This window comes from Barbus barbus, assembly GCF_936440315.1.
Source record: "Barbus barbus genome assembly, chromosome: 13".
In the NCBI taxonomy this organism is placed as follows: domain Eukaryota; kingdom Metazoa; phylum Chordata; class Actinopteri; order Cypriniformes; family Cyprinidae; genus Barbus; species Barbus barbus.
Window position 1 is genome coordinate 16581075 of NC_136741.1, and position 19209 is coordinate 16600283.

General features: G+C 35.5%; 3 protein-coding genes across 3 annotated transcripts; 1 reads left to right on the plus strand and 2 right to left on the minus strand.

Annotated features, from left to right (window-relative positions):
* Positions 1–1259: 1259 nt before the first annotated feature.
* Positions 1260–4096, plus strand: cUnh1orf146 (chromosome Un C1orf146 homolog). The gene is made up of 5 exons (XM_079431842.1): positions 1260–1367; positions 1476–1569; positions 2139–2310; positions 2630–2708; positions 2943–4096. Exons 1-5 carry the CDS (start codon positions 1308–1310, stop codon positions 3051–3053), a joined length of 516 nt encoding a protein of 171 aa, XP_079287968.1. The 5' UTR covers positions 1260–1307; the 3' UTR covers positions 3054–4096.
* LOC306879120 (glomulin-like) lies at positions 3255–6030 on the minus strand. Its single transcript, XM_079431841.1, has 9 exons — positions 5546–6030; positions 5236–5277; positions 5072–5141; positions 4838–4922; positions 4623–4732; positions 4017–4074; positions 3781–3916; positions 3599–3690; positions 3255–3508 (listed from the first exon to the last, which is right to left on the minus strand). Exons 4-9 carry the CDS (start codon positions 4913–4915, stop codon positions 3401–3403), a joined length of 582 nt encoding a protein of 193 aa, XP_079287967.1. The 5' UTR covers positions 4916–4922; positions 5072–5141; positions 5236–5277; positions 5546–6030; the 3' UTR covers positions 3255–3400.
* A 10365-nt stretch (positions 6031–16395) lies between these two features.
* LOC306879122 (glomulin-like) lies at positions 16396–18961 on the minus strand. Its single transcript, XM_079431843.1, has 3 exons — positions 18740–18961; positions 18346–18465; positions 16396–17276 (listed from the first exon to the last, which is right to left on the minus strand). The coding sequence occupies exons 1-3, from the start codon at positions 18776–18778 to the stop codon at positions 17118–17120; spliced, it is 318 nt and encodes a 105-aa protein (XP_079287969.1). The 5' UTR covers positions 18779–18961; the 3' UTR covers positions 16396–17117.
* Positions 18962–19209: the final 248 nt, after the last annotated feature.

The window sequence follows — 19209 nt, forward strand, 5'->3', positions numbered from 1 at the left end:
CCAGTAAAGCATTACAATAATCTAGCCTCGAGGTCATGAATGCATGAATTAATGTTTCTGCATTTGACATTGAGAGCATAGGTCGTAATTTAGATATATTTTTAAGATGGAAAAATGCAGTTTTACAAATGCTAGAAACTTGTTTTTCGAAGGAAAGATTGCTATCAAAAAGTACGCCTAGGTTCCTATCTGACGACAAAGAATTTCCAGAGCAGCCATCAAGTATTAGACAGTGATCTAGGTTATTACATGCAAAAGTTTTTGGTCCAATAATTAACACCTCTATTTTTTCAGAATTTAGCAGTAAGAAATTGCTTGTCATCCAGTTTTTGATATCAACTATACATTCCGTTAGTTTTGCAAATTGGTAAGTTTCATCAGATCACAAAGAAATATAGATCTGGGTTTCATCAGCATAACAGTGAAAGCTAACACCATGTTTTCTAATGATATCTCCCAAGGGTAACATGTAAAGCGTGAAAAGTAAGGGGCCAAGTACTGAGCCTTGAGGTACTCCATACTGCACTTGTGATTGGTATGATAAGGTCAGATAAGTACGATTTGAACCATGCCAGTGCACTTCCTCTAATACCAACATAATTATCTACTCTATTTAAAAGAATGTTGTGATCGATAGTGTCAAATGCAGCGCTAAGATCCAGTAGCACTAATAGAGAGATACAACCACGATCAGATAATAAAAACAGGTTGTTTGTAACTCTAATGAGAGCAGTCTCAGTACTATGATATGGTCTAAAACCTGACTGGAAATCCTCACATATATAATTTTAATTTTTTGACAGATGCAACCCCTATGTATTTGTTGTGTTCTTCGTGTTTCAAAATAGTTTAGAATGTATGCAGTACCTGCCTTGAAATGTAACAATGTCTAACAATTAATTCATTAATATTAATTAGTAGGCAAACACATTGGCAGTGCTACCACGAGTAGTAATTTTGGCATAAACATTACATACAATTAAATGATTGTCAATTAAACAAAACTGGGTGATTGAAAACAGTTAATAAAAACAAGAAAATGTTCATTCTTATTAAATATACATATTCAGCTATTTGTGTAACGGAAAAAAAAATCGATTTAAAAAAAAAAAAAATTACACAAGCTTAATTATTTTAATTTGCATTTTTGTAATATGTATTTTTAAAATAAATTATATTATGAGCATAACAATTTGAGTTAAAAAAAATATATATTTAATTAACATGTCCCAGTTTGTGCCCGTGTGCTCACTGGTGTCTGTTTAAATTTTAAAACTGTTAGCGCCACAACCGAATATCAACTGGAAATGGCAATCGATATCAACACCTCTTGGAAAACAACACTTATAATCAGCACCTCACCCCAGGTTTGAGGAAAAATACTGTTTTTTTTTTGATAATACGAACTGATTAAAACCCTTTACTCTCGGCTATTTATGCACTTATCTGTTTATGTTTTCGTGTTGTTGTCGCAGTGTGATGAAGCCTCGCAGATTCTTCTGGCGCAGCAGCACAGGATTCGCCGCTCGGACGGCATTCTGTCCTCTTCCTTTGTTTGCCCCTTGTCAGGTAGAAAGGAGTTACATTTTATCAGTAAATTGAATCCCTTTATCAAAAAGATGACGTCCTACTGGATTTTTCTTCTTTTTTTTTCAAATCAAATAATTTAACGAATGTGCAGCTCAATTTAAAAAGGTTTAACAAAGTTATGTTTAACGTACCTTAATTCTTAAGGTCTATCTAACAAACAAATGGAAAGCATTTGCTTCCCCATTAATGGTAAATTAATATTGTGATAAATATCGATATGTATAATATGGCAGTAAAATATTCAGGGAAATTAATATTTATATTTATATAAATTTAACTGGAACATTTTCTAGCATAGATTGTTGAATTGTATATGTGTGTTGATATGTTTATATATATATATATATATATATATATATATATATATATATCTATCAAGCAAGTAGCTCTCTAAACTATTTTATTCCTCGCTCACTAGATTTTCCCATTGGCTTTTGGATTGCTGCAGAAAATAAGCTCTGTGATCAACAAAAGTTTATGTCATCATAAAGTTTTAATCATCAGAAATAAACGTTTTTTTGCCTTCCTGTCCCTTTTCTGTTGCGCAGGTACGGCTTTCTTGCTGGTCACACCGGAGGAGTTTCCAGCTAAGCTTGAGAATGCAGTATTTTTTGAGAGAATTGAGAAATTTGTGCAGGTCCATAGAAACAGTTTTCTTCTGCTTCAAGCCCCAGTTTACGGAAAAAAGGAGTGGGAGATTTTATCATCAGTGCAAAACAGGTGCATAATGAATTGAAAACTACAAATGTACAACCTTATTTTGAAAGCAAGCACCCCATACATACTTGCATGACCAAAGGGTTCTAGGGATGGCATCTGGAGAGCCACTCAGACTAAGATCTACTCAGACTCAGAATAAAATGCCTGTGTGACCTAATTATTAAAAAAAAACAAAAAGAGTAATATTAATAATTAATAACTAATGAACCACACCAGCAGTGAGGACCGTTTAATTTAAAAATGATTTTAGTCTACCGAGTTGGACAAATACAAGTATGTGATAAAATGGCTTAGCTCTGATGTTTTACTTTTGCAACAGATTTCTTGGCTGTAACCTCAGAGTCATACCTGTGCACAGTACTGCTGATCTAGTGAAAGGAATTCTGGTCATTGCTAAGGTAAGCTGTGATGTCTTTCTGCAATTCAGTGTGAATGATTCACATGCTTTATTAATTGTGACTTGTTAATAGTGAATGCTGTATCGAGGTTGATTATGGGCTTTTAATGTTAATTTTAATTTACCGTCAAGGACAGTGCTCATTGTCACAAGCATGTGATAGGAAAATTGCATAGATAAGAAGTTTATTACTAACATGGTGCATACAAAACTTTTATTGGCCTTTTTATTCCAGGCCACAAGTAAACCCAATGTGGCGAATTTGAGAGATCAGATGTCTTTGGCTTGTACTCACATCATTGATCATAGCCCAGTTTGGGGGATGCTTCAAGAGATGCAGTTCTAGTGAGATTTACTCTGTTCCTCTCCATGTTCTTATTGCTTACTATACTTGTTTTGAACAGCAGATGTCAGTATTGTTTCATAGTAAGTTGTGTCAAAACTGTTTATTGCCATTCATACTTTGTTGTTTAGCCTTAAAAAAAACATTTTCTTTCAAAATAGTTCATAAACTATTAAGAACAAAGTATAAACATAGTCAGAGGAAAAATGTCCACCTTTTATTTGTGCTGGAAAAGTCTTCAAAGTCAGAATACAGAATAGTATATTGCTATTGTAGCTCTCACATTGCTCTTTATCATTACAAATGCGTCATGCTACAGAGAAGGTAAATTAATAAATACATTATTCAGTTCAGAAAGCAGCAATTGTCCCCATTTCATTTTTGTCCTCAATGATTTCCTCTATACGGACTACAAGGTTTTCCATTAAGTCATATGTGACCAGGGCACACTGCAAGACCTGCAAATGATATGTTTAGTACAGTTTGTTTTATGACTTACTGTCAGTATTGTAAAACTGAATTCAGATAAGTAGAACTGATCATCTAACCTTATCCTGTGCCTCACATGGCATGTTGCCAAGCATCTCCGTTTTCACAATCAAGCTCTGAACTGATCTCTTCCCAGAGGCCTCCTTAAATTCTGTTCGGAAAAAACAAGTCAAAATCCATTTTCTTCACTATATTCACTAAATTACTGTTTAACAGAGAAAGGATACAAAGCATTTATTACCTTTAGCTTTGATCTTTTTGTCCTCTTTAAGTCTTTTCAACTCTGTACCATAGTATGATTTTGACATGCTTAGACATAGGCGTAATAATTTTGTGTAACTGTCTGCAATGTGGCACAGGTCTGTCCATATTCCAGTCTGAAAATAACAGAGTGAGTCTTATTAATGGAACATGATGAAAATGTAAGTGTAATGTTAGATCTAGTTGTATTTTGGCAAAATGCTGTAAAAATCTTACAGAAAGTTTTATTTCCTGTATCAATAAATACCGCAGAAGATTCAGAGACTCCATCACCCTAAAACAATGAAGAAAATATGAAAACATTTTATTTTTATTTTTTATTATTATAGTCAAAATTGATCCTTTGATATCTCTTTTGCCTAATACAGAGAGTTAAGCAGAACAGGTGCATATTGTGGTAAAAACTGACAGGTTTACCATTTGCATATCAGCAGGATGAAGGAAGGCCTAAGTAATTTATCAGGGGCAGATTATTCAGACAAGGTATGTCAATCACTCAGGTTTTAGGAATGACACAGGATCTGCCTCAAAATTTTGGACTGCTCACCATCTGTTCTGTATTGTGGGATCATGGCAGTAAACCTGGACTACACTCATAAATAAATTATGGTTAGGGATGGATTGTATCTTGTTAGTAGGAGATCTAACATTTAAAATAGAGACAGCTGCCATATGTGGAGTCTGTACTTGGGTTACGATTCATGTCAATGATTTGTTGATATAAAAGTTGACTAGATCCATCAAGATGCAGTTCTGAGCATTTAGCGGCTTGTCAGGTGATTGTTTTTCTTTAAGGTTTGTAAATATACAGGTTTTCTTCACCTGTCCATCCCATGTAGCAAGTCGGTTTCATGGCCCTGTGGGAGAATGAGAGTGTCTCTGAGCAGTGAGATGAGCGGAGTCCCCTCAAACCAGCTGTCTTCGTAGGCTGACTTTAATAGCAAAAGAGAAAAATATTTCTAACATTATTGATTCAGTGTTGATCAAAATCCTGTCACTTGGACAAGCAGACAGATAAGCAATGTTTTGTGCACTACCTTTCTGCACCATTCCACTTGATTCTTTATGTTTTTGATGACGATACTTTCTACACCTGCATGATGGCTAGTCTTCATGATGCGTCTTAGAGCATTCAACAAAGGAGGAATAAGCAATTAACACAAAGATGAAAAAATGTTTACATTTATATTTACGTAAAGCAGAATATTGCATTCACATATTGATAGCAGTTTTAATTAAATATATATATTTAAACTTTCTAGATACCATACCTGAAAAATGGTATGCTGAAAAAAAAAGCTTCTCTATAAAGAGCTGGAACACCACAAGGCTTTTTCCTCTCTGAATGAAAAAGGGCAAATGACCTCAAACAAAAAACTGGTTTAACAAATCAGATTTACTTGTAAAAGCAAGTTGTGTCTCATTCGATACTTACCAAATGCTGGATAGGACAGTCAATCATAATTATAATTAAGTTCTGTGAACAAATAACACAAGTTATATTGTAAATTTACACTGTCGTTAAAATAGTAAACATTTTTGTTTTTATCAAGGATGCACCAATTATTAAAATTCTGGGAATCATTCTACCAATAAGTAAAAATAATAATCTAATACTGATTACTGATATGGAACCAATAATTTGTGCATGCTTAGATTTTACCACCAAGAAGTTATGTATGTTTTAAGAAGTGGGTGATATATTATTTTTTTATTCCATAACAATACATAGCATTGCTGCTTACCTTTGGAACCTCATGAAATGGTTTGAGCTCTAAGAGCTTCACTGGGAGACTGCAGTCTGTTACTCTTTCCAAACTTTTAACATGTAAGTCCTAAAAAAATACAAGAAGACATTTTCTAGCAAATGACTATTCATTACTGAAAATTCAAGCATGAACATAATTTTTTGTGCTAGTAATGACTGTAATAATAAATGTTTTGATGGAAGTTTACTCTACCAGTCCTTTCAATATCCATGATTCATCCTTTCTGTATAGAGATAAAAAAGCAGGAAGGAAAGTCAGACTAAATACACGGCACATCATTTTGGTATTCATATTTATTTATTTTTAACTAATAAAATTTTTGTTGTTTACATATACTTAAAAGAAGATTGATGTATTGCATATTACACTGCAGGACGAAAACAGGGCTGAAATATTAAAAAAAACAATTTTGTTAGAGCGCAAGTACATTAAAGGTGTAGCGATCAATTGCTTTCATATAGACATTGTGTGCCACAAATTGAAAAAGTCTCAATTCTTTTGGTGCCAAATATCAGAATGTTTTTGCGCACTAAACAAGATTCTCAGCTCTGCAAGTGAAGGGTATTTTAACCCCTTTTGAAAGCCCAAGAGATCTGTGGCCTTAACAGTTCACACTGTCTTCGAGTCTGGTAAACACATGGTGAGATGAGGGGGGAAAAACATTTTTGAGGTCTAACTGCTACTTACCTAAAAACTGCAGGAAACACTTCTATAGCAATAAGCTGAACAAAGAGCAAGTAAGCCATGCAAGCTCTTGATTCATTCAGATGAAAAGCATCTCTGTCCGAAATTGTGTGTTCTTTTCCTCTCAAAGGATGGTAGAACAGGATTTTTGGCAGAGATTGTTGGATCACTGCTAGGATTGCCTAGTATTAGAAGCACAGAAGCACTCAGAAGTCAGATCATCCTTTTTTTTATAAAAGTACCTTGCCTAAGCTTAATAGTAACAACAAAGTAAGTGATATCATTACCATTATTTCTGTGGCAAAATTCCACAAGGGTGAAATTTCTGTCATGTTCGCCTCTCTGTCCAGTTGAACTTGGAGGAGAGGTTCCCTTAGACTCATCATGCAACTGAGCAATTACAGAAAGAAAGGAAAATGTGAAGAATTATGTAAAATACTGGTTAAGATCCCATGCATATAATCAACAAAGAGTTACATATTTCTCAACATTGTTGCTTAAATGACTGCTACATTGCAAAATTGTTAACTGACATCAGACTCTGACAATCAGACTTATTTTTTACTTAAGACAATCTATCATCTCTTCATTGATGGTTTCTGAGAACTGTTTCTCTTGGAACAAAACTGAACATCGTTTAAATCCCATTACTATTATTGTTATTATTGCTATGTAGATGTTTTCAGACTTGCGACAACCAATCATATTTTCATTAATACTTTTTGAGAATTGCTTGCTTTTGTTTTGAAAAAAATAACCAACATTTAAATTGCTTAATAGAACAGCACTGATCAATATATATTTTAATAGCCTTTGAACGTTTAGACATGCCTGAGTCACTGCAGCACTGGTAAATCTAATACTATACTAACACTATAAATACAATATAGATCTAAATCTGGATTATCGCTCATATCATTATATCCCCCAGCCTTAAAACTTGCTCTGTGGTAAAGCCCTATGGCATTATAGACATTACAGTGTGACTTTCTTTTTGAAACAATGTGTATTGTAAAAGCACGATACAAATAATTTGACTTGACTTAACACAGATGGGTCAATGCCTCATTGACTGCATTAGTAAGAACAGGTTTAAAACATACAACTTCAGAAGAGCAGCTCTTAGTTTGGTGGCCAGTGAGTTTGTGTCTAGATTCTTGACTTCCTGCACAAAGGGTTGTACAAAGGTCAGTACTGCAGTGCAGCATCGGCAGAGCCCGTACACATCTTCCTGTTCCTGTTTGTGTGTGTAAGGTACAGGCAGCTTTGAAATCTGTTTCTGCAGAGAATCAAGGGCCAAAGCCAATCCATGGGCCTTCGACTCACTCATTCTCAACAGCACTGGGTGGAACAAACAGAAAATGTGTTATTACTTGCAGTGGCAGTAGAGGGAGCTCTGTTTATTTTTGGCTTGTATTTTTGAGTTGAAAGAAACACTGTTTTATATTGGTTTGCAGGATGCATCAGGATTATGGCTTTAGCTGTTTTGAGGTCCTTTTCTTCAGCAGCTGTTCATTTACCTGACTGAATAAGAGGCATAAGGACAGTGATAGTGTCTGCAATGGCATTTGGATCAGTGTCCACCACTTGCTGAAGTAAAATATCAAGGAGTTCTTCCACGCTGCATATCTGCAATAAAACTGTATTGTCATCATCGTACAGTAACAGTAGTATTTAATATCATATTTGAATTAGCACAATCTTACCTGTACAAGTTGATTGAGGATAGCCTGACAGTTGGCAGGACTCCGGTCCTTTCTCAGCACTTCATTCAGCAGTGCAGGCAGTAGACCACTGCCCATAGACCTCACTATGTGCTGGGAAGACATTTATATATTTACTTTTTTACATTTAATGGTACATTTGACATTTTTACTGTACTGTACATATTGATAAAAGTGTGTAGTTAATCCATTATTTAATACATGTTGGCCTACATTTTTTTTTTTTTTTATGTAGACCTGTCTTCTGCACATGCTTGAAATTAAATAATTCACAATCATCATTATAACAATTTAGCATTTGATGGATACTGGCTGTGTATTTTGAAATCAGTTGTTTGAAAGTATAGTGTGTATTTGGTGCATTTAAGCTCTGCTTTAAAACACGCAATGGCATGTTCCTTAGTGTGTGCTACATGTGTGGAGTAGTGCAAGAAATTGGTAAATCAACAGCACTTAATGGAGTGCTGCTCCTGAAAGGGCTTCCAGTGGAGCATGAAATCTGACTGGTTCTCCACTAAACTGCATTCCCACACCCAAGGGTCAAGGGGGCCAATCAGTTAGGCAGAATGACAAAGCGGTGGTTTAGCAGAGGTACAGCCCATCAAATTCTCCCATTCCCAGTGGATTGATGTCACAAAATATGAGCCTAGGATGGGATATGAGCCTGGATTGTTGCTGTCTCTCAGAAACCAGAAAAGCACTGTAAAATCGAATGAATTAACCTTACTTTAACCTTAAAAAAGCATACAAACAGATTGCCTTAAATTTAAATTAGAAACAGTTTTTAGTTTCAACAACTAATTCGTTTTAAGTTAAATATACTAGATTTACACCAAACAACTCATTCATTTAAGTTGAGCTAGCTAATGTAACATTTATTGCAACTTGGCATTTTTCAGTTGAATTTACTTGAACAGCAATCTAATTTATTTGTTAAAATCATGCAAACTGATTGTCTTGAAGTTTTACCAGCTAAGTGTTACTGTAATAATTTAAGTGCTTCACCTATCCAGCAATAGCACTCATGCACGTGCTTACATAACCATCAGAGCGACTATCACTGCATCAACAGCTGCAGTTACGGGTATTTAATTAAAGCATTATAGGTTTTACATTGTTTAGACCCATCTTTGACCTAACCTGCAGGCTCCACTCTTCAGCACAATGGTAACTTCCCCAAAAATGCAGACATAGGACATTGTTGTTGTTTTTTTTAACCAAAAATGTCAAAACATTAACAGATCTCCCCATCATAATCTTGTGCAAAAGCACATACAACCCCAATTCCAAAAAAGTTGATATTTTGTAAAATGTAGCAAAATCAAGAATCTGTTTTTTTTTTTCTTTTCAGTTTTCCTTTGATTTAATTGACCAAAGTACAAAGAAAAATTTCCAACTAACCAGCTTAAATGTATTTTGTAAATATAAACAAATTTTGATGTTGATGGCTGCAACACACTCCAAAAAAAGTTAGGACAGAGGCTAAATAAAAGTGAAAATGTTATAGAATATCCAAGTTCAACTGTTTTGAAACAGTCCAAAATAAACAGGTCAATTGGTAATAGGTGAGGGTATCATGTTTGTGTATAAAAGGAGCATTTCAGTCTTTGCCAGCAAAGCCACTATGTGCCAAATTTCATGATGTATGTGTCAAACAAATAAAAAATCACATTTCTCAAAGCAAAATCGCAAAGAACTACCATACATAATATTGTAAAAGATTAAGGGAATCCAGAGAAATCTCAGTACATGTAGGGAAAAACAGGAAACCTCAGGTAAATGTGCTTGACCTTTGAGCCCTCAGATGGCATTGCATAAGAAGCCATCATGCTGCAGTGTTAAATATAGCTACATTTCCTCAGAAGTACTTCAGAAAAACACTGTCATTTACCACAGTCTGCCGCTGCATCAAGAAATGCAACCTGAATATCTGTTACTCTAGGAGAAAGCTATACATCAATGCAGTGAATCCGCCGAGTTCTCTGGGCCAGAGCTCATCTCAGATAGTCAAATAGACAGTGGAAATGTGTGCTGTGGTCAGATGAGTCCACGTTTCAGCTTGTTATTGGGAAAAACGGACATTAAATTCTCAGTCCCAAAGACCAAAGGGACTATCCAGACTTTCACCAGCAACAGATGCAAAACGTCTGTCATGGTATGGGGGTTAGGCATATACAGTCATGGCCAAAAATATCGGCACCCTTGGCAAATATGATCCAAGGCGGCTGTGAAAATTAATCTGCATTGTTGATCCTTTTGATCTTTTATTTTAAAAATTCACAAAAATCTAAATTTTCATTGGATAACAATAATTTAAAATGGGGGGAAATATCATTATGAAATAAATGTTTTTCTCTAATATACACTGGCCACAATTAACGGCACCCTTTTATTCAATACTTTTTTAAACCTCCATTTGCCAGTTTAACAGCTCTAAATTTTCTCCTATAGTGCCTGATGAGGTTAGAGAACCCCTGACAAGAGATCAGAGACCATTCCTTCATCCAGAATCACTCCAGGCCCTTTAGATTTCCAGCTCCATGTTGGTGCTTCTTCTCTTCAGTTCACCCCACTCATTTTCTATAGGGTTCAGGTCAGAGGACTGGAATGGCCATAGCAGAAACTTTGGTTTTGTGCTCAGTGACCCATTTTTGTGTTGTTTTTGAGGTTTGTGTTTGGATTATTGTATGGTTGGAAGATCCAAGCATGGCCCATTATAAGATTTCTAACAGAGTCAGTCACTTATTGATTTTTGATCTGTTGCTATTTGATAGAATCCATGATGCCATGTGTCTAAACAAGATGTCCAGGACCTCCAGCAGAAATATAGGCCCACAACATCAAAAATACAGCAGTATATTTCATTGTACACAAGGGGTACTTTTTATCCCTGTGTTCACCGAACTGAATATGCTGGAGTTTGTTTTTGGATGAGGGATGAGAATTTTTCTTGAAACCCTCCCTCTCCTTCTCACCGTGCATTAGGACGATATAGATACACGTTCTCTTCCAGGCAGTTTCGTAACATTTTATGTTGATTGGAAATTCTTAATTATTGCCCTGATGGTGGAAATGGGAATTTTCACTGCTCTAGCTCTTTTCTTAAAGCCGTTTCACTAATTTGTGAAGCACAATTATCTTTTGCTGCACATCAGAAATTTATTCTTTGGTTTTTCTCATTGTGATGGATGATTAAAGGTCCCATGTCATGCTGTTTTTTGGATGCTTTTATGTAGGCCTAAGTGGTCCCTAGTACTGTATCTGAAGTCTCGTTCCCGAAATTCAGCCTTGGTGCAGAATTTCAGCCACTACGAGCCAGTCCCACAATGAGCTTTCCTTAGGACATGCCATTTCTGTGTCTGTAGCTCAAGATTCAAGATTTCTTTTTTTATTCGTCACATACACAATTATACAGAGTATAACCAGCAGTGAAATGTAAGTCAGGTAAGTCAGGTTCATTGTTATGCTGGAAGACCCAGCCACGACCCATCTTCAATGCTCTTACTGAGGGAAGGAGGCTGTTGCCCAAAATCTCGCGATACATGGCCCCATCCATCCTCCCCTCAATACGGTGCAGTCGTCATGTCCCCTTTGCAGAAAAGCACCCCCAAAGCATGATGTTTCCACCCCCATGCTTCACGGTTGGGATGGTGTTCTTGGGATTGTACTCATCCTTCTTCTTCCTCCAAACACGGCGAGTGGAGTTTATACCAAAAAGTTCTATTTTGGTCTCATCTGACCACATGACCTTCTCCCATGCCTTTGTCTTTGGCAAACTTCAGACGGGCCTGGACATGTGCTGGCTTGAGCAGGGGGACCTTGCTCGCGCTGCAGGATTTTAATCCATGACGGTGTAGTGTGTTACTAATGGTAACTGTTGAGACTGCGGTCCCAGCTCAATTCAGGTCATTGACCAGGTCCTCCCATGTAGTTCTAGGCTGATCCCTCCCCTTTCTCAGGATCATTGATACTCCACGAGGCAAGATATTGCATGGAGCCCCAGTTCGAGGGAGATTGACAGTCATCTTGAATTTCTTCCATTTTCTAAAAATTGCGCCAACAGTTGTTGCCTTCTCACCAAGCTGTATGCCTATTGTCCTGTAGCCCATCCCAGCCTTGTGCAGGTCTACAATTTTGTCCCTAGTGTCCTTAGACAGCTCTTTGGTCTTGCCCATAGTGGAGCGTTTGGAGTCTGATGGATTGAGTGTGTGATAGTGATGGGAAGTTCGGATCATTTTACCGACTCGGACCTTTGAGTCTCGTTCAGTAAAATGAACGAATCTTTTTTCGAGTCATTTCGTTCATTTTAGCAAAATATAATTCAAATGTTATCTGTTACTTTCCAAACACATCTACTACTTATGCAAACGTTTATCACACTACAAACAATACAAAACTATGCTATAAGAAACAGAAAATATTACTTAATTGTTTACCTGGGTCTTTAGTCTATGTTTAGCGCACCACCTCTTATCTGACAAGTGTTCGGGTTTGAGTCGTTCGTTCATCACGTGACAGCCCCATACGCTTAACCAATGCAGCGTGAGCCGGAAAGAGAATTGATTAGTTCGTCTATATCGAGTCTCGGGTTTGAGTCGTTCGTTCATCACGTGACAGCCCCATACGCTTAACCAATGCAGCGTGAGCCGGAAAGAGAATTGATTAGTTCGTCTATATCGAGTCTCGGGTTTGAGTCGTTCGTTCATCACGTGACAGCCCCATACGCTTAACCAATGCAGCCTGAGCCGGAAAGAGAATTGAATAGTTCTTCGATTGAGTCTCGGGTTTGAGTCGTTCGTTCTTTTGTCACGTGACCACTTGCCGGATCAGTACATATCAAATAGGCTACCATAAAGTAAAACTGTATTTTTTGTATGTTGGATCATATTTAAGAATTATCATAAAATTATCAAAATATGTGTAATAAGCATTTTCCTAGAAATAAAAATGGTCTGTTCATTTTTTTGAATGCAAGTGTTGTGTTATTTTAAAGCTTATTTATTTTTTATTTATTTAAAAAAGGCCTAGCTTGCTGTGCTTTATATATATATATATATATATATATATATATATATATATATATATATATATATATATATATATATATATATATATATATATATATATATATATATATATATATATAAAAAAAATCTTTTTTTTTTTCATTGTTTAAATTCATTTGGGATTAGTTATTCTCTTAGCTAGAAAGCTTTTTTTTGGCACAAATGTGTTATTTATTTTAAAGCTTTTTTATTTTATTTATTATTAAAAAAAGCCTAGCTTGTTGTGCAGTATTTTGTTTTAGTTTTTTAAGGCTCTGTGGCTTTAGTATATTTTAATTTTCTTGTATTTTTTATTTAAATTAATTTTGGAATAGTTATCTTCTTTACTATAGCTTTTTCTGGCACAAAAATAAACAATAAAAAACAATTCAGGAGTGTGTACAGAGTGTTAATGTCTAAAGTGTCATATGTTACAAAAGTATAGTAAGTAACACTATAGTCCAATCTAAAGGGTTAACTCAAAAGACATAAAGACAACAAGGTATTGTATTTTATGAAGATTAGACTAAAAAAAATGTATAAAAACAAAGCATAACAAGTCAAGTCTGCTTTATTGTCAATTCTTCCACATGTACAGTACATACATACAGAGAACTGAAATTGCGTTACTCTCAGACCCTTGGTGCATACAGTTAACATTTAAGACACTGACAGTAGACGTTCAAATACAGATAAATACAGTTTAAACATATGTACATACAACTATACAGATATACAAATGAGGACATTGTAGAAAAATAAAAAAAGAGATAAAGTGGCATAAGGCACATGGCAGAATAGATAGAGTGCAAACCAGTTAAATAAAACAAAACTGTGCAGATATATGTGTAGTGCAAGAAGAGGTTAACCAACTCGTTATTATCTTTTTTTACCACATGGTGTTATGGAAAAGAACCATGTGACAGAAATTAAAAGCAATAATTTGAGACCAGAAAAGCATCACATAACTGTAAGAGTAAATAATAATACTAATAATTCTAATAATAATAATAATGACTATGCACCCGTTTGTAAGGAAGGTTGTAAATTAACTAATTTCTCTGTCCAAAACTGTCACGTCACGTGACAAAAGAACGAACGACTCAAACCCGAGACTCAATCGAAGAACTAATCAATTCTCTTTCCGGCTCAGGCTGCATTGGTTAAGCGTATGGGGCTGTCACGTGATGAACGAACGACTCAAACCCGAGAATGCTGTGCAATGCGCATGCGCGACTGAACGAATCACTCCCCGAGACGACTCGTTCTTCCCGAGTCACATTAAAGATTCGTTCAAAATGAACGAATCGTTCAAGAACGACCCATCACTAGTGTGTGAACAGGTGTCTTTTATACAGGTAAAGAGTTCAAATAGGTGCAATTAATACAGGTAATGAGTGGAGGATAGGAGGGCTTCTTAAAGACAAACTAACAGGTCTATGAGAGCCAGAATTCTTGCTGGTTGGTAGGCAGTGTTGGGGAGTAGTTAACTACAAGTAGCGACGCTACTAACTTAACTACATTTTTCAGTAGCTTGGCAGTAGCTCAGTTGCTTTTTAAACAGTGTAGCTTTTCCAGTAGCTAACTACTTTTTGCAGCAAGTAGCGGTGTAGCGCGAGCAAAAGCTACATTGCCTTTTGTCGAGCCTGCGCGAATCAGCGCGATGCAAGGATATTCTTCTTGTTAGATTACAAACTCATTTTTTGCCATTACCGCCACCTGTTGTTTAATCACGCATCTTGCGGCTAACGGTTCACTGACGTACAGAAGTGGGTTGACACACCCATATTATCCATGATGGAGCAAGACGTGGCGGCAGATTTGGAGGATGGAGAAACAACTAACGTTAATTACCCATGGCCTTATTTGTCCAAGTTCATGTCTCTCAAAGAAACGACAAGTAAAGGTTACACTTTTTGTAACAGTCTGAGATATTTGAGTGTTGTGTGTAATAAAACAATACTCTTTGAAATCATAATTGTATTGCATTGTTTTAAACACTAAATATTTTACTTAAAACATTCCTCAGACACTTATTCAGTTATTTATAATATACGTTGTTCAAAAAAATCTAAAGTAGTTTCAATGTAGCTAGCTACTTTTTGATAGTAACTTGTAGTGTAGCTAACTACTTTTCCAAAAGGGTAGCTTGACTGTAGTTTAACTACTTTAACTTACGAGTAGCTTGTAGCTTGTCAAACTACAGTTTCAGAGTAGCTTCCCCAACACTGTTGGTAGGTGATCAAATACTTATTTCATGGAATAAAATGGAAATTAATTATTAAAAAATCATACAGTGGGGATCGAAAGTTTGGGAACCCCTTGCAGAATCTGTGAAAATGTGGATAATTTTACCAAAATAAGAGAGATCATACAAAATGCATGTTATTTTTTTATTTAGTACTGTCCTGAGTAAGATATTTTCCATAAAAGATGTTTACATATAGTCCACAAGACAAAAAAATAGCTGAAATTATTAAAATAACCACATTCAAAAGTTTGGGAACCCTTGGTTCTTAATACTGTGCGTGGTTACCTGGATGATCTACGACTGTTTTTTTTTGTTTTGTGATGGTTGTTCATGAGTCCCTTGTTTATTCTGAACAGTTCAACTGAGCACTGTTCTTCAGAAAAATCCTCCAGGTCCTGCAGAATCTTCAGTTTTCCAGCATCTTTTGCATATTTTAACCCTTTCCAGCAGTAACTGTATGATTTTGAGATCCACTTTTTCACGCTGAGGATGATTGAGGGACTCAAACACAACAATTAAAAAAGGTTCAAACATTCACTGATGTTCCTGAAGGAAACACGATGCATTAAGAGCCGGGGGGTGAAAACTTTTGAACAGGATGAAGATGTCCAAATTTTTCTTATTTTGTTGAAATATCATATTTTTCCATTTAGTACTGCCCTTCTGACGCGACAGAAGATACTTGCATGTTTCCTGGAAGACAAATGAAGTACAATTTACCTTGATCTTCAAATTCAAAAAGTTTTCACCCCCGGCTCTTAATGCATCGTGTTTCCTTCAGGAACATCAGTAAATGTTTGAACCTTTTTTAATTGTTGTGTTTGAGTCCCTCAATCACTGCTGAGCTTCTGAAGTCTTGTATCAAGCGAGACTGGACAAAAATTTTGCTTGCAAAACTTTAACAATTAGTATCCTCAATTCCCAAACAATGAAACATTGTAATAAAAAAGAAGGTTGATGTGACACAGTTATACATGCCTCTTTCCCAACTTTTTGGGGTGTGTTGCAGCCATCAAAATCAAAAAAATTTCATATTTACCAAATACATTTACATTGGTCAGTGAAAACTTTGAAAAAAATTTTTTTGTACTTTTGTCAATTAAATAAAAATGAAAGAGAATGAACAAATCACAGATTCTTTATTGCATTTTACAAAATGTCCCAACTTCTCTGGAATTGGGTTTATAAGTTGGTCAGAGGAAACATTGGAAATCTTTTTACTTTTGTCAATTAAATAAAGGTTAAAATGAATAACCAAATCACAGATTTTGAATTATTGCATTTTATAAAATGTCACAACTTTTTTGGAATTGGGGTTGTAAAATAACTTAATTTCAATTCCCTTGAATCTCTTTATTCCTAAAGTCTAAAGCAAAGAATGCTGGGAACTAGAAACTGTCTTGACATAGTACTCAAACAAATCAATTTATCTTAATTACAGTTTTCTGAGTAACAAAGGCATAGTACACACACAGCACAGATTACAACATTTTTACATTTAAAATTAATAAATTGTTGTACATTAAGTAAAGTCAACTAAAAAATGTTAATTAGGACGTTTGTTAGGTTTTACAGTGAGGTACCTTCTTTCCAGTGGTGTGTTATATGCAGTGTTGGGAGTAACGCGTTACAAAAGTAATGCATTACAGTAACGTATTACTTTTTGCTGTAACGCAGTAGTGTAAGGCATTACTAATCAATTTTCAGTAATATTTTACTCGGTACATGTTCAGTAACGCTTGCGTTACAACACACTTTTAGCCCCCGATTTTATTTTATTTAATTTAAAGTCAGGCTCTGACTTTTTTATATCCATAGAGCCGGGCTTCGGGCCAATATTCACGTCATAGTTCAGACGCGGCTGTTTTAGGCTTCTCCTTCTCTTTATATTTTAGACATCCATCATGGAAACAACATGAGTCCGTGCTGCAGCGACTGTCAAGACCGACTTGGCAGTGTTTAGTGTCCCGCAGCGAGCCGTCAGCACAGATGAAGAGTTCTGCCTTCAAATACACACAATAAAGCAAAAGTAATTACCATGAATGTGTCCGGGGGAAATAGTAAGGATTCGCCATCTCCTCGTTAGACGTGCCTTTAGAGAGAAGTGCATCTTCACGGATAACGATTATATTAAATAGTTTTTGTTTTTATTTATTTCGTTAAGTAGTAATTTAAAGCTTTCGATATAGATATTTATCATGTCTGTGAGGCATGTATTCGCTGTCTTTCGGTTCATTTTTGTGAAGCGCTCCTGTTCAAGATAAAAGCACAACGTTTTTTTAATATTGTGAGTGCACACAAATAAAAGTAGACCCTTTACAGTTACAAATTATGTATTACTCTTATGAGCAAAAATTATGGCATAAGTTGTTTCCATTGAAAAATTTTTTTTAATTGATTGCGCTGGTGCCTCATGTCCTGCGCTTTAGCTTCCACTCTCTGTACAAACTACTGGATGCAGCACACATTTAGTTTAAAGGTTTAAACATTGTTATATGCTTGAACTGTTTTAATATATCTATAGATTTTATTTTAGGCAAGTCATGATGATTTGAGAAGGCTACATTTATAAAACATAAGCTATGATCAGCCTGCCGGTCTGCTGCTGACCACTTGGTCGTTACTTTAAGAAAGAAAAAAACTTATTTGATGAACAAAAAATGCTCCAAATGTTTTTTTCTAAATTAACTTAATAAAAAGCCGGAACGAAATATAAACACTTTGTCATTAGGGCAGGGCTCTAGTACATTTTGTCATTTTAGAATGTTAAGTTCTACTTCTGTAGATATTTTGGTGAAAGTAACTCAAAAGTAATACAGGAGTCATGTAACGCATTACAATTCTGAGACAGTAATATTGTAAGGTAAGGGATTACTTTTAAATAACAGTAACAAGTAATCTGTAATGTATTACAGATTGGCAGTAACTTGCACAACACTGGTTATATGTACATATGTCATATGACTTCATAAAATGTCCTTAAAGCTTTAAATGAAAAATATTTTGCGATAATTTCCAATACAATAAGATCTAAAACAGGTTTTAAAAGCATGTCAATGATTCCAGATTTACCTGATTGGGCTCCTCTTTTAAGAAGTCCAGGAGTTGAGTGTAATCACCTTGGGCAATGCATATATGACCAGCATTCAGAAAGAGCTCATGGTCCTCTGGTTTAAAGTCTTCAGTTGTTCTCTGAAAATGTGGACGGAGTCATTGTCAAATATTTTAATCACAAGAAAAGAGAAAAAAAGATCATACTGTAAATCGTATACAATGTATAAACCATTCACAGTATGTTACCTTGTGGTTATGCCTTTTACAGCCATTATCATGCATAATAAATTACACATATCATATGTATGCTTAGCTTGATGCAAGTACAAACACAAAGTTAATAACAAATACATATTGTAGTAATAAAAAAGTAATTGCAACCAAATTTGATGCTTAATTTTTGGTTTCTTACCCATCTTTGAACCACGTCCTCTAGTTGATTCACTGCCATTTTCAGAGCTGGGATTTTCAAAAACAATCCATACAATTGACAATTCAAGGTCAGGATTATAACCGAGACTTTTCTGCTCAGGATCTGAATGACATCTGCGATACCATTTCAGCACAAAAGAATAGAGCAGCTAGGTTTATAACACAGGTCAGAGTGTTTGAAAAGAATCGAGCAGGAGGCAATCTGACAGGGGACCCTTGTAAACCTCTTGGTAAGCATTGCAGCTGAGTGTCTGCTAATAGGATTAAGACAGAGCAATCTGAAATAGATGGGACAAGACAGAACTCTCTCGAATGCCCTGGAAATCAGTCATGGGTGTTTTTATTATAATTTACAGTCAATTAATATTTACTCAGTCAAATTCTTTGTTAAACTGACTTTCAGAGGCACAGTCTAAGTATAATTAATTAAACACTACGCTGTCACTAGAT